This window comes from Triturus cristatus, chromosome 11 (genome assembly GCF_964204655.1).
Source record: "Triturus cristatus chromosome 11, aTriCri1.1, whole genome shotgun sequence".
Lineage (NCBI taxonomy): Eukaryota > Metazoa > Chordata > Amphibia > Caudata > Salamandridae > Triturus > Triturus cristatus.
In genome coordinates, this window is record NC_140594.1 from 532774282 (window position 1) to 532797575 (window position 23294).

The window sequence follows — 23294 nt, forward strand, 5'->3', positions numbered from 1 at the left end:
TAGCATAGTCTGTGAGTTTATCATGGTAATCATCACACATGACAGGGAAACCTGATTCCCGTGTGATCCGTAAGAGTGCATCTCGCCACCATTGTCCTACATGTATCCCAGCACTTCCGACATAAACCCTGTCACTCCTGCCCAGTAGCGCTGAATTTTAGGACACTCTCAGATAATGTGAAAAAAGGTGCCTGTTTGCCCGCATCCCCTGTCACAGTGGTCTGTGTCTGATCTACCTAGTCTTTAATGAAGCGTGCGGGGAATGTATGATCTGTGTAAGACTAAGTTGGATAAGTCTGCATCTTGCCGTATGGCGATCTCTTTGGGACTCTGAATCGCTTCCTGCCAGTCATCATCTTTCAACAATCCCAAATCTGCTTCCCATGCTGCTCTTAACGGACCTAAGAGGTTGGGGAGATTGTTCAGTAACTTTATATATGTGAGGGAGACCGCTTTGTCAATCATGGGATCTAGTATCAGTCGGTCCTCCAACGGGGAGGACCAGGCAATGATTACCCTTCTGGCACGTGACATCTCAGAGCATGTCTCAGTTGTAAATATCGGATCTGTTCTCGGTCAGTCATTTGGTATTCTGTCCGGAGTTCCTTGAAGGTGATCATGTTACCACTCCGCCATATGTCCCAGAGGGTGTCTATGCCAATGAGGCTCCATCTACAGAATCCCTGCTGTCGGCCCACCTCGCCCAATACATCACTTTCCCAAAACCGGGTTTGCTGAGTCCATCTGGCCTCCCACCCCAGTAATTTAGTGACCATGTGTCACGCTCGTGCCACCCTTTGTGTGTGGACGGGTAAAGACTTCCCCCTGCTTCTGCGATACAGTGCCGCCGAGGCCCCTCCGTTTCTCATTGAGTATTGGTCTACCCGGTACTTCGGCTCGGAGTGGGGTGCTAAGACCCAGCCATTGACATTAATGAGTTTGGCCGCTAGGTAGTATCTCCGGATGTCTGGGATCGCCGGTCCGCCTTTGTATACTCCCCGCTGGAGTGGTTTGCCACCTTCCCAAAGGAGATTGCGTTGTTCCCCTCTCAATGGCCCGGAAGAAGGTGGCTGGGATCTTGTATGGGGTGTTCTGCAGGTCATAGAGCAGGCGCAGGGTGGCCATTATTTTAAACATCACTGCTCTTCCCATGATGGATATTGGTTGACGGCGCCAGTGTGTTATCTCGCCACGCATTCTCGCCAGTTGGGTGTATGTTTAGGAATTCCTCCCCTGATCTTGTGATCCGTATGCCAAGATATTTAAACTTGTTGAGCTGTAATAGGGCCTTGCAGTCGGTTGTGAGCAGTGGGAGCTCACCGGAGAGACTGAAAATGAGGGATTTGTCCCAGTTTATCTGGTACCCAGAGTAAGTGCCAAAGAGTCGGAGTTGAAGAGTATGTGTCTTTAGCGTAGAGCAGTACGTCATCAATGAACAGTGAAATGTGCTCCTCCCATCCCCTCCCGACGTCTGTTCCTCGGATTAGGGGTCCCCTTGGACCCATGACGCGAGTGGTTCAAGCACCATCGCGAAGATTATGGGGAAGAGTGGGCACCCCTGATGCGTAACTCTGTAGAGTGCGAACGACCTAGAGACCGACCCGTTCACCCACACACTGGCTTTTGGGTCACAATAGAGGAGGCGGACCCATGCACAAAAGTTTGGACCGAAGCCGAGCCTAGGCAAGACTGCCTGTAGATGGGGCCATTTAATGCTATCGAATGCCATACGGTCATCCAGTGACAGTAGTGCCGCGGGTTCATTTGGATTCGCCACCGTAGCGTGCATTACACCATATAGACGTCCGAGGTTCAGTCTAGTGCTTCTCTGAGGTATGAATCCCGATTGGTTTGGGTGGACTATGGTGGAGATGATGGGTGCAAGCAGGTTGATAATACCTTTGCCAGGACTTTACTTTCGAAATTGAGTAAGGAGATGAGCAGGTAGGAGTTGCATAGCACCATGGATTTGCCTTTCTTTGGAATGACTACGATTGTGGCTAGTCTCAGGTCCTCAGGTAGGCGCCCATCTTGCAGTGCAGTATTGAACATATACAGCATTGGTTGGTGTTATATTCTGCTTAGATATTCAAATATATACATGTGTTCATATTGTTATAATGTAACCAGCAATGTGCATTTTTCATTAGACATTCCATGTTCTATTTGGAGTGTCTTAGCTTGCATTCCACTGGTTGTCTCAGTTGTTGTTGGAGAGCAACCAGGAAGGATGTAAGCCGTGCTGCCAATAAAGCATCTGACAAATATTTGGATTTATGGCGTTTTTTCCTTGGCGACGACGGGAAAACGAATCTACACTCCTGTCTTAACTGCAGCACGGGAACGGAGTGTGTGCAGTAGCTACAAAGGATCTTATTCTGGATTGCGGTAATTACCCTACGTGATATTATTGGAAATTTATTCTACATATTGGTCGGATAAAATAACGTTCATTCGCGGGGAGCGATTTTCTACAATCTTCGAGCCGGAGTTACTATAAATTCAGTATTACAATTTAAAAGAATATTTGCAACCGCCTACCTTCTCGAGACCCCGCCATCATCGCGCCATCAAAATTCCATTTCGACACTGGCAGCGAAAAGGGACAACAAACAACGGCAACGTGCGTATGACATCAAACGTCACATATTCACACGAAACGTGCGTGCAACGATTATTCGTCACAACGCTTCACTTGTTACCAGAGCAACGCATCGGAACTACGGAGAAGCACGGATCTGCAATTTGTGTATACCGATACGGGGGCTTAAATTTGGTGTATTTTTCTGGCACATCAAAGTCACGGAGAATAAGAGGTATTTTGAATCGGTATGTAACGTTCAAGCGCTATTTATGGCAACCAGTTTCTTTCTGTCCATGAAATTAACTTAGCTGATTCTCATAAGAATACTTTTAAGTTGCTGAGACAAACATTGTATTTTCATTGTTATCCAAAGACACAGTGCATTTGGTAAATATTGATACTGTTCACAGTATTAAGTTAAAATTGAATTGCTATATATTTGAACATATTTTAATATATTTCAACGTAACAAAACATTCTATCTTTTGGAACATAATGCAGTTTGATCCACCAGCAACATTTTTACAAAATAAAGGAGACCCACCCATTCCATGGTCAAGATGGAAAGAGGAATTTATAAATTATATGAAGGCTATCGATGGTGAACGTATGGGTGCGGAGAGGAAAAAAAGCATCTTATTACATTGTTTAGGATCAGAGGGACAAGACATATTTAGAGCACTACCTCAGGTCACAACGGTGAATGGAAGTGGAGATAATATGAATGTGTACGCTGAAGCTTTAGCTAGGATGGAAAAGAGATTCAAAAAAAGTCACAAATATTGCCTTGAACAGATTTAAATTTTATATTAGAGAACAAAAGTAGGAAGAATCTTTTGACGATTTTTTAACTGCTCTTAGATCCTTGAGCTTACATTGCATTTTTGGTGGCATTACGGATGAAATGATCCGTGATCAAATAATTGTTCACGTCAAAAATAAAAAAACTCAAGAAAAACTATGGGTGATGGGAGACCCAAATTTAGAAGAGGCAATCGCTACAGCAAAATCTACTGAACAATCTGAAAAATGGATGGACATAGTCAACAAAAAGTCCAATACAACATCTAAAGAAGAGGAAATTTGTGTTAAGTCAAAAATTGAACCAAAAAATTATAACTCCCATGGAGGCACATCGAAACCAACTTTTAGCCACGCTAATAGGAAATTTGACACTAATAGTCACACCTTTTGCTATAGATGTGGAAGTAAATTCCATGTTGCATCATTTTCAAGCTGTCCAGCTATTAATAAGGAATGCAGAGTTTGTGGATGGGTGGGTCATTTCAGTAATGTTTGTAGGGATGTGAAACGTTATCCCAACCGTACACGCAATATCTCAAGTAATCCAGAAACTTACAAAGTCACCAGTATTAAGGAAGTTTCGGAACAAGACAAATGATTTGTGGTTTCAATTCTAAATAAAGATCCTGAGGTTAACATTAAATCACCAAAATGTACTTTCAGTGTCATGGAAACTGACATAGATCTTATGGTGGATTCCGGATCACCTTGGACAATTATTACCATGGAATATTTCAATGAGAAGCTAAGTAATGTGTGCGATCTTAATAATCTACAACCATCTGATATTTGTGCAGAAAGTTTTGATGTTTCAAAAATTGATATAGAAGGTTTTCTACATGTAACGTTAAGTTTCAAAGGAAGGTTTGTTCAGATTAAACTGTACATTGCCATCAAGGGAGTGAATGTGTTAGGGTGGCGTGACCAATGGAGATTAGGTATTATTTTAAATCCACGAGCCAAAGAACCTGTTTCTTTAAGTGAAGAATATAGTAAAAGTATAGCTATAGTCAATCAAAATGATAGTTTGATTTACAAAGAAACAAAACTAATTGAAAGTTATGACTAAGTGTTCTGTGACAAACTGGGGAAGTTGAAAAATTTTACTCATAAAATTATTTTAAAGAGAAATGCCATTCCTGTTAAACAAAAATTGAGAGGTGTACCCATACACATAAGAGAAGAATTGAAAGAGATGCTGAAAGATTTAGCGGATGAAGGTATCATAGAACCAATTGAGTCCTCTGAGTGGGTTTCGCCCATTGTTTTGGTGCGCAAACCTGATCAAAAACTCAGAATATGTGTGAACTTGAGGGTTTTAAACACTAATATCGTTATAGATTGTCATCCACTCCCAAACATCAACGAAGTAGTGCCGATGTTAGATGGTGCTAAAAAAAATTCCACGTTAGATTTAAGATCTGCATACCATCAAATAGAGCTCACGGAGGAATCAAAGAAATTAACTGCATTCATCAATCCTCAAGGTTTATTTCAATACACTAGAATGCCTTTTGGTTTGGCATCTGCAGCATCAGTGTTCCAAAGAGTTATGTTCCAAATCTTCAGAGACATAGATGGGTATGTTAAATGCTTTCAAGATGACATTTTAATCTTTTCAAAGAATGTTGAGGAACATGAGTTACATTTGAACGAAGTGTGTAAAAGACTGGATAGTCATGGGCTTACATTGAAGGCTCATAAGTGCAAACTATTTAAACATTCTGTGGAGTACTTAGGACACACACTATCTGGAGATGGTGTGGTACCAAAAAAATCTAATGTTGATGCTATAATTAATGCTCCTACTCCTAAGAACAAAGATCAGCTGTTATCTTTTTCAGGCATGTGTGAATACTATAGTAAGTTCATTGAAAATTTTGCAACAAAAATGGAACTACTACGAAGGTTGTTGAGGCAAAATGTTACATTTTCTTGGGAGAATGAACAACAAAATGCTTTTGTAAGTATAAAAAAGGATGTAGTGAGTGCACCCATGCTGAAACCATTCAGAATGAAAAAAGAATGCATTATTACAGTAGATGCTAGTCTATATGGTCTGGGTAGTGTATTATCTCAGAGGGAAGGGATGCATGAATGGAATGTGGCTTTTGCATCAAGGACTTTGAATGATACGGAATGTAAATATGCTGTCATTGAAAAGGAATTACTTGCGTGTGTATGGGCAGTAGAACATTATAGGATTTATGTTTGGGGAAGTAAATTTACACTCAGAACAGATCATAAACCCTTAGTTACTATTTTATCTACAGGTGGAGGGTGGAATTCCACTGCCAGAATTTCTAGGTTAGTATCAAGGCTTCAAGAGTACAACTTTAAAACTGAGTACGTATCAGGAAAAAAAAATGGCACTGCGGATTTCTTATCACGATTACCGTGTGACCATGGTGATGTTATTGTTATTAGTGAAACAGAGTTTGTGGTAAGCATCAATGAGGTGTGTTCTCCAGATTTCCAAGAAATCACAGAAACTTTTTGGGCTGAATGTGAAAAAGAAGATGATGTAAGGAGTAGCGTAAAAAATTTCATCTTATATGGATGGCCCAATAAACACCAAGTAAGGTCAGAATTAACACCATTTTTAAATATTTCTGATCAACTAGAACTTGAAGGTGATTTAATTATAAAAGCGGGTAAGTGTGTTCCACCTAAAAGAGTTCAGGAAATGATACTTAAATTAGCCCACAGAACTCATCCAGGTATTTCACCTATGAAAAGGTTGATTAGAAGCTATTTTTGGTGGCCAGCTATGGATAGATTTATTGACTGGGGTGTCAGGGAGTGTGATGAATGTACTTCCAGCGAAAAGATGTTGAAGTTGAATGTTCCACCCATGAAAATTGTTCCATGGCCCAAGGAGCCATGGCAGAAAATAGCGTTTGATATTTCAGGACCATTTAGTAATTTGTCTGAGAATTTTAGATTTGCATTGGTCATTATTGACTATCATTCCAAATGGCCTGAGGTCAAATTTGTGTCGAAAGCTACCACCAGTGCTGTAATTAGTTTCTTTCAAGAAATTTTTGCTTGTGAAGGATGCCCCGCCATTTTGGTGTCTGATAATGGTGTGCAGCTTACTTCACATGAAATGAAGGTATTTCTGAATAATTGTGGTATCAAACACATGTTGACATCTCTTTATTAACCACATGAAAATGTGCAAGTAGAAAGGTTCAACAGAGTACTCAAAACTTTCGTTTCAGACTGTTTAAAAGACAGTAAGGATTGGTTGAGTGCTTTAAGAGAGCGTCTTTGGGTTTATAGAATAACCCCACATATCACTACTGGCATCAGTCCATTCAAATTACTGAAAGGAAGGGACCCTGCGTCTAGCATATGTCCATGGTGGGTCAAGGATAAATGTAAGTCACTTGCTAATAACAAAGAATGTGTGCATGTTACTGCTGAGAGAGTAGGGCTTAAACAAATTAAGACCAAAAGATTGGTATGACAACAAATGGAAGGCAAAAGCGCATAATTTCAAAATTGAAGATTGGGTTTGAATTCTTAAACCAGGTATACTTTGCAAAGGTACTGGAAAATTTGGCAAAGCCATACAAATAAAAGAAATCTTTTGCAACAGTGTTATTACGGAAGATGGGAAAGTGTGGAATGTCAGAAGATTAGTCAAATGTCCAGTCAAAAATGTTGGTCCAAGTTCGTGTCAACGACTTTGTGTTAAGAATAATAATCAAAATTATATAATCCCACCCTCAGTACAAAGTAAAGATACAGTAGCGTCAAGGGTTAAAATCAATAGTCGCATAAGACATGTTCCCAAAAGATTTTATGATTTTGATTAATTTACGTTGTACATTATATTGGCGTTTATCATATTTATGCAGTTGGTTGTATCTGCATTATTTTGTTGATGAGGGAGATGTGTTATATTCTGCTTAGATATTCAAATATATACATGTGTTCATATTGTCATAATGTAACCAGCAATGTGCATTTTTCATTAGACATTCCATGTTCTATTTGGAGTGTCTTAGCTTGCATTCCACTGGTTGTCTCAGTTGTTGTTGAAGAGCAACCAGGAAGGATGTAAGCCGTGCTGCCAATAAAGCATCTGACAAATATTTGGATTTATGGCGTTTTTACAGTTGACCACCCCTGTTGTCACATATTTAAAGAGTTCTGCGGGTAGCCCATTCTGGTCTGCAGCCTTCTTGGATTGTAGGTCCTGGATGGCCCTCTCTACCTCCTCCCTCGCCAAGTCCCGTTCAGTGGTTTCCCTGTTCTCGCGCAAGAGAGTCGCAGGAAGATATCTGAGAGCAATTCAACGCTCTCCTCTTGTGTCCTGGATGTAGTGACTCATAGTAGGATGCGAATGCCTCAGCTATGTCTGTGCCAGACCTCCGCTTCGCTCCGTCAATCATTTGGATTTTGGCGAACCAGTTACGCTCTCTGTCTCGCTTTCCCAACCATGCGATAAGTTTGTTAGCCTTGTCCCCTAGGTCGTATAGCCGCCTCCGCGTGGCTATTGCATGTTGTCGCGTTGCGTCTTCCTCAAAATGTCTGAGCTCCCTTTGCTTAAGGCATACCCTATGCCTCAGCTCTGGGTCATCCGACTCATTTTGTCATATTGTTTGCTCAAGGGCGTCAAACTTGTTTTCTAGTTCGTCGCTCCTGGAGCGTCTGTATACTCGGTCCCCCTGTCCCTACCTGTATGTATCCCCTGGCCACTACTTTGCAAGCCTCCCATAACTAGCAATGTGAGTCAACCGACCCCGCGTTTTTGTAAACATATTGCTGCGTTCGCTCTCTAAATTTATCCAGGGAGCTATACGTGGTGGGAGGGTGTGGTCTCTGTTTGGGCCTTACAGCAGGATTTCAACTGGCTCAGTGACCCACATGTATACATTGTGTAAAGAGGTAGTCCAGTCTTGACCCACTATCGTGTGCCGCGGAGAGGTGCGTGTACTGTCTACTGGTCGTATTATGGAGCCTCCACGAATCCGAGAGACCCTTCACAAATGCCCGCAGAGGTTTTTTCACCCCACCCGAGCGGGTGCCACAGTCCTGTACAGTTCATGGGACATTACAGCATTTATGTCCCCTCCCAATATGAGCACACCTGGGGGCATTTCTTGTAGTGTATTGCTTCGCTCTGAGAAGATTGGTGGAATGTATGTGGAACATAGGTTTAGATTTCGGCCCTCCTATGTCCCGGCCAGGGCCACAAACCTGCCCAGTGGGTCCTGCCAGATGCGGCTCAATACAACTAATTTTTAACTAAAATTGCCATCCCCCTGGAGCCTGACGTGAAGCCTGCGTGAGCTAGGAGGGTGTATCCAAACCTATTTAGTACCAGATAATGATTGCCTCGCAAGTGTGTCTCTTGCAGGAAGACGAGATCAGGGAAGTGCCTACGCAGGTATTGCAGGACCATGGTTCATTTGATCTTGTCCCCTAAACCGTTTACTTTCCATGTCAGGATTTTCAGTGTGGTTGTAGATTGTCATGCCATATCTGTGACCAGGTAGTTAGTGTCTGGACTTGCTTCCCCAGCTCCCTCCCTAACCCTCCCTCCCTTGGCAGTTGCCCCTTGTGTCCTGTCTGAGGTGGTGATTCAAAAGTGGATCACAAAAAATGAACAGTAAACATAACCTTGAACTTGTTTAGCAAGTTCACTTTGTATAACCCCCCCTTCCCTGCCACCCTGCACCATAGGTTTAAAACTATCCACTTCCCCAATTTGTAGAGTGCCTGTCGCCCAAATAGAACCATTAATCTATAACCTGGGGTTGGCCGGCACCGCGTCTAGTGAACAGACAGCAGTCCCCCTGCCCTCTGTACATTACTTGTTTAAACATGTGTCCTTCAATATATCGAGGTCGTAGACCCTCCTCCGATATCTTCCTTGAATGTAGGAGGATTCTTTTTTACCTGCTGTGGCATTCGATGTTGCTCTCGTCTCTCAAGTCAGGCACAGTCCCAAGTTCTTACCTTCATTTAAAAGGAAGGTTCCATGCCCTCCCCACCCCCCACACCTCAGTTGGTCGGGTCCAGGGGGCCGGTCTCCAACAGTGGGCCCACTTCTATACGCTCAGTATGGAGTCTCCGAGGAGAGGCATCCCTCCGATCCCCGTGCCTTCGATTATGTCCCTGTCGTTCCTATCGAATGGCCTTTCGCCCTCCTTCAAGCCATTCCCATACCTCGCCGGGTGATGTAAAGTACCATGACTTGCCATTATCCAGTACTCTCTGCTTGGCTGGACATAGCATCATGTATTTGAGGTTTTCAGTCCGCAGTGTTCTTTTGACCTTGTCGAAGGTGCGCAGTTGGCGCTGGAACATGGGGGTGAAGTCTGGGGAAAAAACTAATTGCGTATTCATAGGGCAGATCGCCCATGGCTCGGGCTGCCTGTAGGATGCCTTCGCCGTCCCGGAAAGTGAGGATCCGTGCAATGATGGTTTGTGGCGGGCCCCTGGTTTGGGCGGTGGCACCAGTGCTCTGTGTGCCCTTTCCCCCGAAAAGTTTGACAGACGCTTGGGTTGGAGGTGTTTAAGTATGAGGTCTTCCAAGAATAGGTCCACACTAGGGCCCTCTGCCCCCTCCGGCACCCCCACTACCCTTATGTTGTTCCTTCTGGCCTGTACCTCCTGATCCTCCAGTTTTGCCGCCATTATTTTGTGATGGTGCGTGAGTTGCTGTATCCATTCTTTCTTTCTTTTGGTGGCGGCTTGTAGTTCGCAAATGTTCGTTTCAGCCACCGCGACCTTTTCTGAGGCCTTGTTCATGTCTGTTCTTAGGAGGTTCACCTTAATTGTGACCTTGTCCATCTTGGATTCCAGGGTCGTTCCCAACTCCTGGATAGCAACCATGATCGACTCTGAAGAGGGCTCTGCCGTCTCCTGAGTTCCCTGTATTTACCCTGTTTGTTGGTCTGTGGCAGGGGAGCGCCCTTTGGTCGCAATGTGTTTCTGCCTTAAGAGGGCGGGGTATTTCTTTGCGTCCCAGTCCAGCCCCCCACAGTGAGCCCCACGGTCACAGTCTTGACCAGCAGTGTTCAGAGTTCCCGTCCCCCCTCCCGCTGGGCCGTTTAGGCACTTGCTAAATCTGTGTCTACTGGTCTGCGCTGGTTTAAAGAGTGTCCAAGCTGGTGCCCAGCTCGACTGCGCTTCCGGCAAGACTCACCGGGCCCCCATGTGCTGTAGGGCTCTCGGTCTCTGAACGGTGCGATCTCTGAATTTCACTCTCGAGGGCCTCTCCGTTGCATGCAGTTCCAGGCATGCAACCTCAGACTGATCCGCCCGGGCCGATCCGTGCCACCAGACATCTCCACCCACCACTGTGTGGGGGGGGGGGGAAGGAGAGACAAACCAGCCTTCAAGCACAAGTATTCCTCATTGGGGACCACGCACACAGCAACCAACAGCCTGTCCACACAGTCTGCTCCGTCACGCAGTGGTGGAAATATAGGTCAGTGTTTTAGATTCAGAAGGATAGTGGAGGGATAGGAGAGGAAAAAGGTTTGCATTTATATAGCGCTTGTTACCCCTGATGGGGTGTTGAAGCGCTTTTTCGGCGAGTAGCATGCTACTCCGGAACCCATAAAGGATTAGTGGTGAATTAGTATAGTGAAATATGAAAGTAATTTGAGTGGTGGATATGTTAGTCAGTTATATGGATTGAGAAGAATAGCGGAGGGATAGAGGGGGGGGGAAAGGTTTGCATTTATATAGCGCTTGCTACCCCTGATGAGGTGTTGAAGCGCTTTTTTGGCGAGTAGCATGCTACTCCGAAACACATAAAGGATAAGTGGTGTATTAGTGAAGTGAAATATTAAATTAATTTGAGAGGTGGACATGTTAGTCTGTTAATTGGATTGAAAAGGATAGTGGGCTGATAGAAAAGGGAAGTATTTAGACTTTTTGTTTAATTCTTTTGGAGGTTGTAGCAGTAGGAGGAGGTTTGAGATGAGTAAAAGGGATGTGGATAGGGAACAGTCGGAGGGAAGGGTTTAGAAAAGCTTATTTTGAGGTATTGGAATAGTAAAAGAGGTATGAGATGATGCAAGGAGTGGTAGAGTAGGGAAGAGTCTATACATGGGTGAAGAACCTAGTTGTAGTTTAACAAGGTGGAAGAGAGTGGTAGGTGACTCTGCCTGGCAGGCACAGGTAAAAAGGCCTGTTGTCGGTGTGCTGAGGTGGAGGCTGAAAAGAGACAGAATTTGCTATGATGAACATGAGGCAGGCGAGCACTCTTCGACTAGCAATGCAGGAGAGCTTTATTCCTCCTAAAAGAGACATATCTGAGTAGAGGTAGGCTAATTATAAAATTGACTACATATAATACAAACTGAAACAGTCTAAAACATTTTATCCAAATGTTTTTTAACACCCAAAGAAGCTTGTTATTTAAACATTAGTGATATAAAAATATTCAGTGCAGAAGTGTGTAATGCCATTGTATTGGACAGCCACTTACCAGGGATTGGAGGGTACTTTTGTTGGACGTGAGTTGCAATGCGGCATCTGGCAAAGATCTATCATCGACGTGTGGGGGCAGCATACTGGAACAGATCCCTGGGTACCTCAAATCGACAGCCTCAGCAAAGTAGGGGGAGGAATTCTGTTACATTTATCTGTGCCTAATGAGCTGAGACCGGACCGTGATATCCTTTCAGCAGAGAAGGCTGGAGGAGTACACATTCTTGAAGGGTCCACTAACGAGTCCTGCTTCATCCATGAATGAAACACAGATGTGAAAACAAAAGTGGAATGAGATGGAACCATCATTAGGACTGGTTCTAGCAGTAGTTCATGAGACGTGAACGTCACAGGAGCTCAAGGTCGATACTGTAATGCTAGACATTACTCTCCTTGGAGGTGACCAGTGGACCAATATTTCTAAGTAAAACAAAAGAATGATGAAGAGAACATTTGTTGGTGAGAAAACAACCAGTGGCTGTTGGAAAAAGCGGAGGACACAGAGTTGCAACTGGTGAAAACTTTCACCTGGTGGAAATCCCAGAGCAGTGGAATGACTAATTTGGTTGTGGAATGTCACATCTGGAAATCCTCTGACCCTCCTGGCTGTGGTGCCTGTGCCGTGTGGGGGGAGGGGAAGTGGGGGTTGGCCCAGAGCAATAATAACCCTTTACTTCGACTATGGAGAGAGCAAGGTACAAAGGCCCCCTACAGTTAAAAAATACACAGATCCTGATCTTCCTGGACTTCACCCAGGCACAATACTGATCGTTTGTTGCAATGAAAAGGAAATTGAGGAAAAATATCTGAAAGTATATGATGATGTACCTGGCCAAGTTGAGCAGAGGAAATCCTGTCTCTTTACTTCCCCTGTTTTAAATCAATTTTGGATTGATTGGAGGATTGACGCACAGCCTGATGGATTGTAGACTGCACACTAAAAAAAACACAACTCTGGACAGCGCCCGTGGAAAGACGTTGGTTAATCACCTATTTACAGCTCAGAAACATATGTGGTGAATGAACTGCCCAGAGCCCTGAGGGCGGATTGCTTTAAGTGAGGAACACTCAACAGTGCAGACATTGGACTCGAATGAGGAAATGACACAGTGTAATATACGAGTGGTATGTTTTAAAGGGGTATGCTTTATACTAATCTCATTGGAAAAAAGGAAAACTGGTAAAAAAAAAAAGCTGCTTGCCTAATTGCCAGGAGAGTTGAGTCCACTATCAAGCTAAAACCTCCTTTGTGGGAACGAAAGTTATTTGAGACCGGAGCGAACAGAAGGCATTGGTTGGGCATGGGCAGGTTTTGGGGCTTGATGATCAAGTTGGCAAATGAGATTGGAGAATCTTTTTCCAAACAAATTACGTGATGTAATGTCGGAGAGGGGCAGTTCGAGGTCCAAACAATGATTCTGTTGGGTGGGGGTAGTTCACAGTTATAGGCTTTCTGTGAAAACAGTGGTGACCTTTGTGGGGCAGGAAACAGGCTTTAATATGCAAACTCTTCTATTAGGGCAATTGAACATAGTTAGTAACTGTCCCCTGGGACGGCACAGTCACTGACATACAGGACATGGTATGTCAGTCGTTTCATTAATAAGCTAAAGCAAGGGTTGGTACAAAGGATATTATCCATCCAGAAAGTGGTATGGTGTACCCCCAGGAGACACAGTAGAAGGATAATCAATGCCAGTTTATCAGGAGGGGGCATATAAAGTACTTTGCTACTGGGCAAACCCCAATGGATTCATGGAGGTGGCCATGTTAACTTAAAATAAATTTCCCTTTCCACCTAGAACAAGCTTTTGGTGCTCGCTCGAAGATAAGCAGTGGCACTGGGAACTTGTGAAAGGGAACGAATACCCCTGACCCTCGTCTGTCTGCACCCAGGCTTCTAAATGACGCACTAGCTATGCTAGTCACATTGATGGCAGACGTCCTATCTGCATTGATATTAATAGAATATGACTTTAAATTAGTAATAGATGCACAGCTAAACAAAGCCTACCCAATGCCCCTGTTAGGTAATCATGGACCATGGGTGTACTACTAGGTGAATCTCTGATCACTCTTCTCTCATGGTGATGCTAAATTCTAGAAACTTTGAACAATTTGATGATTGGCGCTACACATCATGGTGCTTGGCCAATCCGAAAATGGTAGACTATCAACAAAGGGCAACATAAAATTACTTTAGTGTTAACAAGTAGTCAGTTGAGCCTACCGTGACTTCTATGGGGCTGTGATTAGGGGCTGCGTGATCTCTGGAGAAGTGGGAGACGTAAGGAGACCCATCAGAGCGATTAACAAGACGGGCACAAGTAAAAAAAAAAAGATGAATGCTATGCTGTATTAACAAACAAATCCTGGGCAATAAACATGTGTAAACCAAGGAACTTGTATGATAAAGAAGATGTAGGAGATAAGTCCAGAAAGCCATTGGCTTGGCTAAGCAGGCAAGAGAAGGGAATGAGACGCATATGACAATACTACATATCCAGATGCAAAGGGACAAGAGGTTGTGGGAAATATGGCTGCAGCAGAAGTATTTTACGATTACATCCACACTTTAGCAGCTCCAAAACAAGTGACCAGAGCGAACTACATGAATTTGTATCAGATTGTCCCACCTGACAATTGAAAAAAGAACAGGGGTTGAGCCTGACAGAAACACTTATAATATCTAGCTATATGGCTTTTTATTGACAAAACACAATATTTTGACAATCTTGAAATATTGTTAAATTTACTGGAAAATGATGTATCCGACCACCGTGAGCTTCTGCTTTCACTGCTGGAAAGGACAGCTTTGTACAAATGAATTGCTCTTTTTTATGTTTGTCACAGAACATGCTATACATTGTGCCTGCAGAGTTCTTGAGGAAACTTGACCACTTACCCAGGGTATTGCTATGGGTGGGTGGAGTTCTAAGGACGGCATTGAAGACAGTTCAAAGGCTAATGAAGGGGGTTTCTCACTCCAGAATGTTAAAAAAAAAAAAAAAAAAAAATTTGAAAGCTGCACCACTGTGCACAGGGAATAAATGGGGACATGCCCATAGGAGGAACCTGCGTTTAGAATTGATAGGCAAGTGTTGGATAGTCAGGGGTTATCTACATGTCTAGCCATTGTACTGCCCCTCCACATGGTACAAGTGCTGGATGGAAGGCGTTTGTCGGAGGGATGGTCGGAAACCGAAGCAAGGAGGCCGTATGTGGTCAATAGTGAGAGTTTTATTAAGGATACAAACACAAATTGAGGTAAAAAGGAACATTCTGGACAAGAAGATGAACTGGTTGAAAGGGAGGTCTGGAGGCACCAGGGGAGGACGTAGGAGGCTTCCTCAGGGTCTTGGTAGAACTTGATGGTAGCTTTTCCTTCAATGTGGTCACAAAACCTATTATGGGTTTCAGATGGTCTGCCGTGATCCCGGAGTAAGCTCAAAAACAAAAGAAAGTAGCGGTCAGAACCGAGTCCTATTAAAGAAACAGGGCACCGTCACCGAACCATGTGAGAGGGAATGAGGAAAGTGATGTGCGTTTTACTTTTGGAGGTACTTCAGAGGAATGATTTGAGGGTACTTGGGACGGGTCAAGACTGTTGGCGTTAAAGCGGAAGTGCACAGGAGTGTTTAAAAGGTGGTCACGTTATTAGTGCTATCCTCGGGCCACCCGTTCTCCCCTGATTTCTTTTTGCCGCCCATTACACCTTCCCTCCCCCTCCCTAAGTCCCTTTGCCCGTCACGTACCGCTAAGAGCCACAACTCTCCTGAGTTGTGGTGGCTCGTACGTCCTCCGGGATCCACCAATCTTCCACGTCTCTGGTCCCTCGTCTTCGGTTTCTCCCGCTCTGGCGTCCGCGTTGCTCCTCGGCAGCTCCTCGGTCTCTCGGCAATTTTCTTCCGGATTCTCCTCTTCTGACGCGCCTGGTGTCGCGTCTCCTTCCTTTATCTGCCAATCTTGACCTCTCACCCTGGTTCCTGATTGGTTGGTGACGTTTTCCGTCCTGCCTTCCAAGAGACAGACTACATCCGGGTTACTTCCGGCGTTCTGCGGAAGGAGGGAAGAGTCATCCATTAGCTGTGCCGGTCCGGAGGTGTCATCGTCTTCGTTATGGTAAGGAATCCATGTTGTACTCTGCGGGGCTTTAATCTCGCTAGTGGGAATGCGCCCAAAGACTCCCTCACAGCGTTGCCTTCATGTCCTATATGGAGGGGCAGTTACATGCATCACACCTCCCACAACCATCAGCGGTGAAAATCTGGAGCCGGATTAATAAGGAAATGGGATGGAAAAATAGATTGACCCTTTAGACACTGTTATGGATGGGTACCAAAATGAGGACGGGCCACCCCAGAGGGATTTGGACACTCGGACAACATTAGAATATCAATGCTGAGCAAAGTGTTAGATGCTAATGGGAGTCGTATCATTCACACACCTATAGGTCAAACGTGAAATGAATACATCACAGACCTTCATGTATCTTCACCTGAAACAGGTACCAGCTGTGAGCATAGGGATGGATGAAGAAACTATGTAATCCTTGCCTCTAGACAGAAGCTGATGGACTCCTTTAGGACAAAAAAAAAGGATAGAAGGCAATATAGGGGAGTATGCTTTCCGGTTTCTAAGAGAACCAGCTTTAGGCTGATACAACTTAAGAGACACCATAGAATTTACTACGGAGTGCTACATCTCCATAAATTTGGACTGGCACAATTAATTTTGCATGGGAAGATGTTGACAAAGGTGCACCTTTTTGCATATACTGTGGGGAAGCTCGGTGATAGCATTCTGCTGCAGAGGAGAGGTAGGGTGCTGGAACATATGGTGGATCAGCCAATAGAGACCACTTCTTTAACCGTGTAGCTGAAGATCTGATAGAGTACTTGAGTTGATACCAGAGACTGTGAATTAGAGTTTCACTGTGACTAAAAGGGACTGCACCAATAAATGCGGGTCCGCAGAGTTAACAACAGTCTTGGAATCGACACGTAATATGGATTGTCATAGAGCTGCACAGAAAGTGATGTATATGAAAATCGAAATTGGCCACTGAAATTCGAGATTCTATATGAGGATGTACTGATTTATAGTAGTACTGACTAAAAACATGTGGACTACTTGTTGTTATTGTAGAACGGTTATGCCAGAGATATAGATGGACACGTCATGGGGCAGAGATCTGACCGGCACATCTGACAATAAATAAGCCTGGAGATTTGGCCTAAACATGGCCAACGGGAGATGACCATATATTTATTTACCTCCTGTTTCCATCAATGTCTACACATAGCAACTATTTTGTTGTTTGATATTTGGTCTTGCAGTGTTTATTATATTAGAGCTGTTTGGAGTGTAACTGAAAATAAAAGAAAAAGGATTACAAAAACTATTGAAGTTAAGTGCTTTGCACTTGAGGGTGAAGACCTTTCAGTAAACTCACAATGATCTTAGGTTAGTGGAACTGGGAGTAAAAGCAAATATAAATATCTGGAACAAAGTTCAGTCGCTTACAAGACAATAGAAGATTTATAAATCTTAGTCTCAAATAGCAGCACATCTGCAAAACAAAAACCCTCACTGAATCAATTTAAAGTGGGGAACTTTAGGTAGTTCCCATTGTTGCTTGAGATAACGATAACTGGTGAATTTCACTGTTTTCTTTTTGTTTAAAACATTAAGTTTTCGCTAATATTTTTCCTAACTATAACATTACTTTAACCTTTTGGCTTTTTCAGGGAGAAAAAAAATATATATGTAAATATCCACTGAAGAAACGCGAGTTTAAAGTAACGTCATAGTTGGGTGAATAGATCAGTGAAATATTAATGTTTTGAACTAAAAAAAAAAACCAAAAAAACACCAGAATTCCCCAGTTCGAGTCAGCAGAGCTAACTATAACTTGCGCCCCCGCCATGCACTGCTTTTGACCTCCCATAATATATCACGCATTACATGTTCTATGACATGATGTATGACATAACTGATGAGTCTCAAATTATATAATTGGTCCCCCTCCCCATGCCTTGTTAGGCCCTTGGGACCCCATCCCCCTAGGCCACTACTAAAATTAAAGGCGAGGCGGGCTGCAATGCCACCCTTTCCGAGCCTTGTTAAGCCCTGAGGACACCATTCCCAAGGGATGGTTTTTAAATTCAAGGGAATGGGGGGGGTCGTGCCGACCCCTCTCCCCAGTCCTCAAGCCTTTTCTGGCCCTGAGGATCCCATCTCCCGGGGCCCGATTTACTTATAGGTAGGTGTCCACCTAGGGCACCCACCATATGAGCCTGTCATGGCTGAGGGAGGGGGGGCTTCCCCATATACATTAATTTCAGCCCCGGGGTGGGCTTCTTGGGGCCTGTGAAGGCTAGGGGAGGGGAGCTGCTCACCCCTCCCTATAACGGAAAAAAGTGGCCTGGATGCCGTTTTGTTAACAATCCTGCGGGAGTCCCACAATACTGCACCAATTTTTGCTTTTTATTCTTGTCCCCGGGGTGGGTGGGTCCCCCCCCACAGGGTGGGTGTGTGTGTGTATGTATGTGTGTGTGTGTATATGTGTGTGTGTATATATATATATATATATATATATATATATATATATATTCACTTAAAAAACCATAGGTTTCACACATGTTATAGTTAGCTGTACATTTCACTCGTAAAAAACCAATGAAATTCCACGTTATAGTTAGATCAGGTAACTATAACTTGCGCGCCCACAATAAACTGCTGATGACGTCACATATTACATCACTCATGACATGGTCAGTGACATCACTCTTCACATCAATGATGACATCTGAAATGGCACATTGTGGATTGCGGTCGCGCAAGTTATAGTTACCTGATCTAACTATAACGTGGAATTTCATTGGTTTTTTACGAGTGAAATGTACAGCTAACTATAACATGTGTGAAACCTATGGTTTTTTAAGTGAATTTGCAAGGTTTTTTAAATGCTAATTCCTAACTATAACGTGTGTGAAACCTATGGTTTTTTTCAGTGAATTTGTACGTTTTTTTAAATGCTAAGTTATGTATTTATTTATTTTTTTTTTTTTTCTGGTTTTTCACCGTGCGCGCGCTGTGGGCAATCGCTGCGCTTCACGCACCGAGCGCCCACGTTGCGCAGTTCATACCGTGCGCACCTCGCCTTTTTTTACACAGTAACAATTTTTTTTTCTCCCTTGCGGGTCCTTCAATTTATTTAATAAATGTGATTATTTATTTGTTTATTTTTTATTTATTTTTTTTGCCGTGCGCGTACGCGCACTCCGCGATTTTTTAAAAAAAAATATTAAATGTATTTTTCGTACTTTTTGGTCCTTCGTGGACCCCCTGACAAACGCTAGGGGGTCTGCAACTCTCTTCGTTGCCCCCTTTTCACGTTATCCACCTTTGTTTTTCAGTGCGAGAGACAGGAAATGGCGGCCGACACTTTCTGATTTCGACCGATTCGAATGTTTACAGTCATGTAACCACCAATCAGAATTGAGCTCGCGCACGGCACCGTACGCGTACGGTAAGCTTACCGTAAGCGCACGGAGCGCGCTTACAGATATATATATTGATTTAAATGCTATTTTCTCAGGACCTACTGAACAGATTTACACCAGACCTGCAAAAGGCACATCTCTGACCTGAGGACTACCTGCCAAATTTCAAGTAATTCTGTTCAGCCATTCGGGCTGTAGCTCGGACTAAAGGTCCTATGGGAAAATGCATGGGGAAAACGCGTTTTGGGACCCCCCTTTTTTCTCAGCCCCCGCTTGACGAATTCCCCCGAGACTTTCAGGGTAGGAGCGGAGCGGAGCGCCCCACCTATTTTAAAAATTTCGCGAGGATTCGTCAACCGGCGCCAAAGTTATTCCAAATAGAATGTTGCAGATTTCCTATGGAAACACGGTCCTAACTATAACTATCTACTGGCGACCGCCAGTAGATAATATGTATATAATCTACTGGCGGCCGCCAGTAGATAGTTATAGTTAGGACCGTGTTGCCATAGGAAATCTCAAAATTCTATTTTGAATAACTTTGGCGCCGGTTGACGAATCTTCGCGAAATTTTCCAAACTAATGGGGCGCTCCGCTCAGCTCCTACCCTGAAAGTCTCGGGGGGGGGGGGGGATTCGTCAAGCGGGGGCCAAGAAAAAAGGGGGGTCCCAAAACGCGTTTTCCCCATGCATTTTCCCATAGGACCTTTAGTCGAAGGTACAGCCCGAACGGCTGAACAGAATTACTTGAAATTTGGCAGAGAGGTCGTCCTCAGGTCAGGGATGTGCCTTTTGCATATATGGAGTCAATCTGTTCAGTAGTTCCTGAGAAAATTGCAGTTTAAAGCACATACATATCTATAGCCGCGCACCCTAACGTGCGCGAGCGTAATTCTGATTGGTTGTTAAATGTCAGTCAACGTTCGAATCGGTCAAAATCAGGAAGTGTCGGCCGCCATTTTGTTTGTTTTCAGTGCGAGAGTGGAAAAGGAATGTGGCGAACGTGAAAAGGGGGCAGGGTAGAGAGTTCCTGACCCCCTAGCCTTGGTCAGGGGGTCCCTGAAGGACTCCGAAGGCAGAAAAAATGTTTACATTTTTTTGAAAAAAAAATCGCGGGGGTGCGCGCACAGTAAAAAAACCATAAAAAAAGAAAAAAAAATTTTTAATACGTAGTTTATTGAAAAATAAATATATTAAAAAAAATTATAATACATAACTTAGCATTTAAAAAAACGTACCAATTCACTGAAAAAACCATAGGTTTCACACACGTTATAGTTGGGAATTAGCATTTAAAAAACCTTGCAAATTCACTTAAAAAACCATAGGTTTCACACATGTTATAGTTAGGTGGATATTTCACTCGTAAAAAAACAATGAAATTCCCCCGTTATAGTTAGTTGAGATAACTATAACTCGTTCGACCGCCACTCTATCACAAGGATGATGTCATCAGTGATGTCATGAGTGATGCCACTGACCATGTCATGAGTGATGTAATATGTGACGTCATGAGCAGAGGATTGCGGGCGCGCGAGTTATAGTTATCTCAACTAACTATAACGGGGGAATTTCATTGGTTTTTTACGAGTGAAATATCCACCTAACTATAACATGTGTGAAACCTATGGTTTTTAAAGTGAATATATATATATATATATATATATATTTATTTACTATTATTTTTTTTTTCTCTTGTTCAGGATAGGGGACTAAGTGCCCGAGTCTTTTAATGGCTGCCAGCAAAATGTTCTCATGTTGCTGGCAGCCAATCAAAGCGCTCGCTCCTGCAAGAGTCTTACTCCTGTAAAAGCGAAATGGCCCAAGGGGGGAAATAAGCTCCGTGGGCCAATCCAAAAACTTAAATTTTGTAAATTGGGTTCGAGGGACTCTAACTCACTGTCCAGATATCTATATTTTTAAAAATCTTAATATCTCAAAAACTACTTAACGGATGTACACCAAATCACTAAAAGCACAATCTGCCTACCAGGATCTAGCTTCCTGCCAAATTTGGTGTAATTCAGTTCAGTGGTTTTTGCTGAAGCCCTTCTTAAACACAACTCAGGAAAATGCATTGAGATTTAGCATTTTGGAGCCCTGATTTATTTATTTTTCTCTGCCCCAGCTTGACGGATCACCCCATAACTTTCCATGCACAAACTTTGGAATGTTTCATAGAGATGTGTTGAATGGGGGCCAAAGTTATTAGCAACGCAAAAAAACACTTTTCCTATAGAACAGCTGGCCTAACTATAAATCCCCCCCCCCCCACCTTACTTAAAATCATTTGCTAAAGTTCATTGACCCCTGTACTATATACCATTTTTAGGATGTGATTTGGCCAAACTAAAATCTGGCAAGTGTGAAGAGCATGGGCAAAGTAAAGATTCTTGACCCAAACCGTTGATTGAATGATAGAGAAATGGAGAGCATTAGACATTTTTTGACCCAGTGTTTGCCACTTTGTAGAGTGAGGGTAAAGTTATTGCTTAAAGTTTTTAGGAAAAATATTCTGTCCAGTACGAATGATGAAATAGTGGTGGCTCCTCTGCTAAAACGTAGGAGCGTCACCCCACTGCTGCAAAGCAGTGAAGGAAAGAACAAATACAATGATAATAACCTGGGGTTATCATTGTATTTGTTCCTGCTGTGCAGCTTTGTGGGGCGGGCTGGGTGAGGGGGGGGGGAGGGGGTGCTCTGCTTTCAGAGCGGGGGAGGAGTGGTTTGTCCACTCTATGTGCGCAATGACTGTTTGGCCGGCCATCTGGGGCTGTCCAAAACAGTCATGCGCACTTCGCACGTGGAGATCTTGCCCAGGCCCCTATTCCCTGTCTGAGCGCTAATCCACGGCTCTCAGGCCAAACACAACGCTGCATTGTGATTGGATTAGGGGATGGGTCCTGGCTGCTTATTGTTCCGGCCCGGTAGTGGTAAGACTGAGATGCAGGAGAGAGCGGGAGAGTGGTGAGTTGGTACGTGTTTTTTTTCTTTCCTTTTTTTTTTTTTCATCCCCTCGATCGTCGACTGCCTACCCTGCCACTTCCGATGCGTGCCGGCTGCTCCTGTGAAACAGATATTTAAATGTAGGCTGAAGTTAACAAAATTGACGTTAAAGTATTTTAATTCAGATTTGTAAAATGTTTGCTATTGTATGAATGTTTTAAAATAACATACATTTGTCTATGATAAACATCTAATGTTCTTTAAATTTGTGTTTCTTACTCAGGCACTTAAAGAAGAAATTAAAGGAATGCATGGACTAAGGATTTTTACTTCATTCCCCAAACGCTGAGGACAATAAAAAGCATGAGGCTATGTGCAATGTATAAACTTTGTGACACATACTTGATATGTTGTAACCAAATGAGTGCCTATTTTCTAAAATAATTATCAGATAGTTTACGAAACTACTGAACTACGAAGAAAACCTCAAGATTCTATTTAACTGTGTGCTCACGTGTATTATAATAGTTAAACATTTTCGTACTGTGACTATTAAAATTAAAGAATGTATATACATTGCTTCATGCTTCCACTTTTATTCATTTGCGACCACTGGATATACACAATGAATATGAAATAAGGATCCTAGTGTGGCAGCTGAGTTATTGTCCACTGCTAGAACAAGCCAAGCATTACCCATTAAGGTAGTTTTGTTCTGTGTAATTTAGACACTCACAATGAAAATGATTAGTTGTCAGCCAAAAATGCAACAGGGTAATGTACTGTGAAAACATCAACGTTTGAATGTTTACAGCAAAAGTTTTTTTTGTGTTTTTTTTACACTACCCATGTGCCCTCTCCTTTTAATTGTATAAATGCATTTATAATAAGAGATGCCCTGCTTGTGGAGGGACTACCTGTCCCAGAATTCCAGTCACGGAGGAGGGGGCGGAAGGAGGAGACCCCAGTGCTTACCTGCTGCTATATGGCACA

The 23294-nt window shown here is 43.3% G+C and overlaps 1 protein-coding gene across 2 annotated transcripts in view; it reads left to right on the plus strand.

The window, feature by feature from the left end:
- BOLA3 (bolA family member 3) overlaps positions 1 to 22880 on the plus strand; it is a 49782-nt gene extending 26902 nt beyond the window's left edge. For both annotated transcript variants that reach the window (XM_085633452.1, XM_085633450.1), the window contains one exon: positions 22585 to 22880. Coding sequence is in view for 1 of the 2 variants with exons in the window: in XM_085633450.1 (XP_085489576.1) it covers positions 22585 to 22650 (66 nt within the window). In the remaining variant the exon portion in view is untranslated. The remainder of the gene's footprint in view (positions 1 to 22584) is intronic.
- The last annotated feature ends 414 nt before the right edge of the window (positions 22881 to 23294 follow it).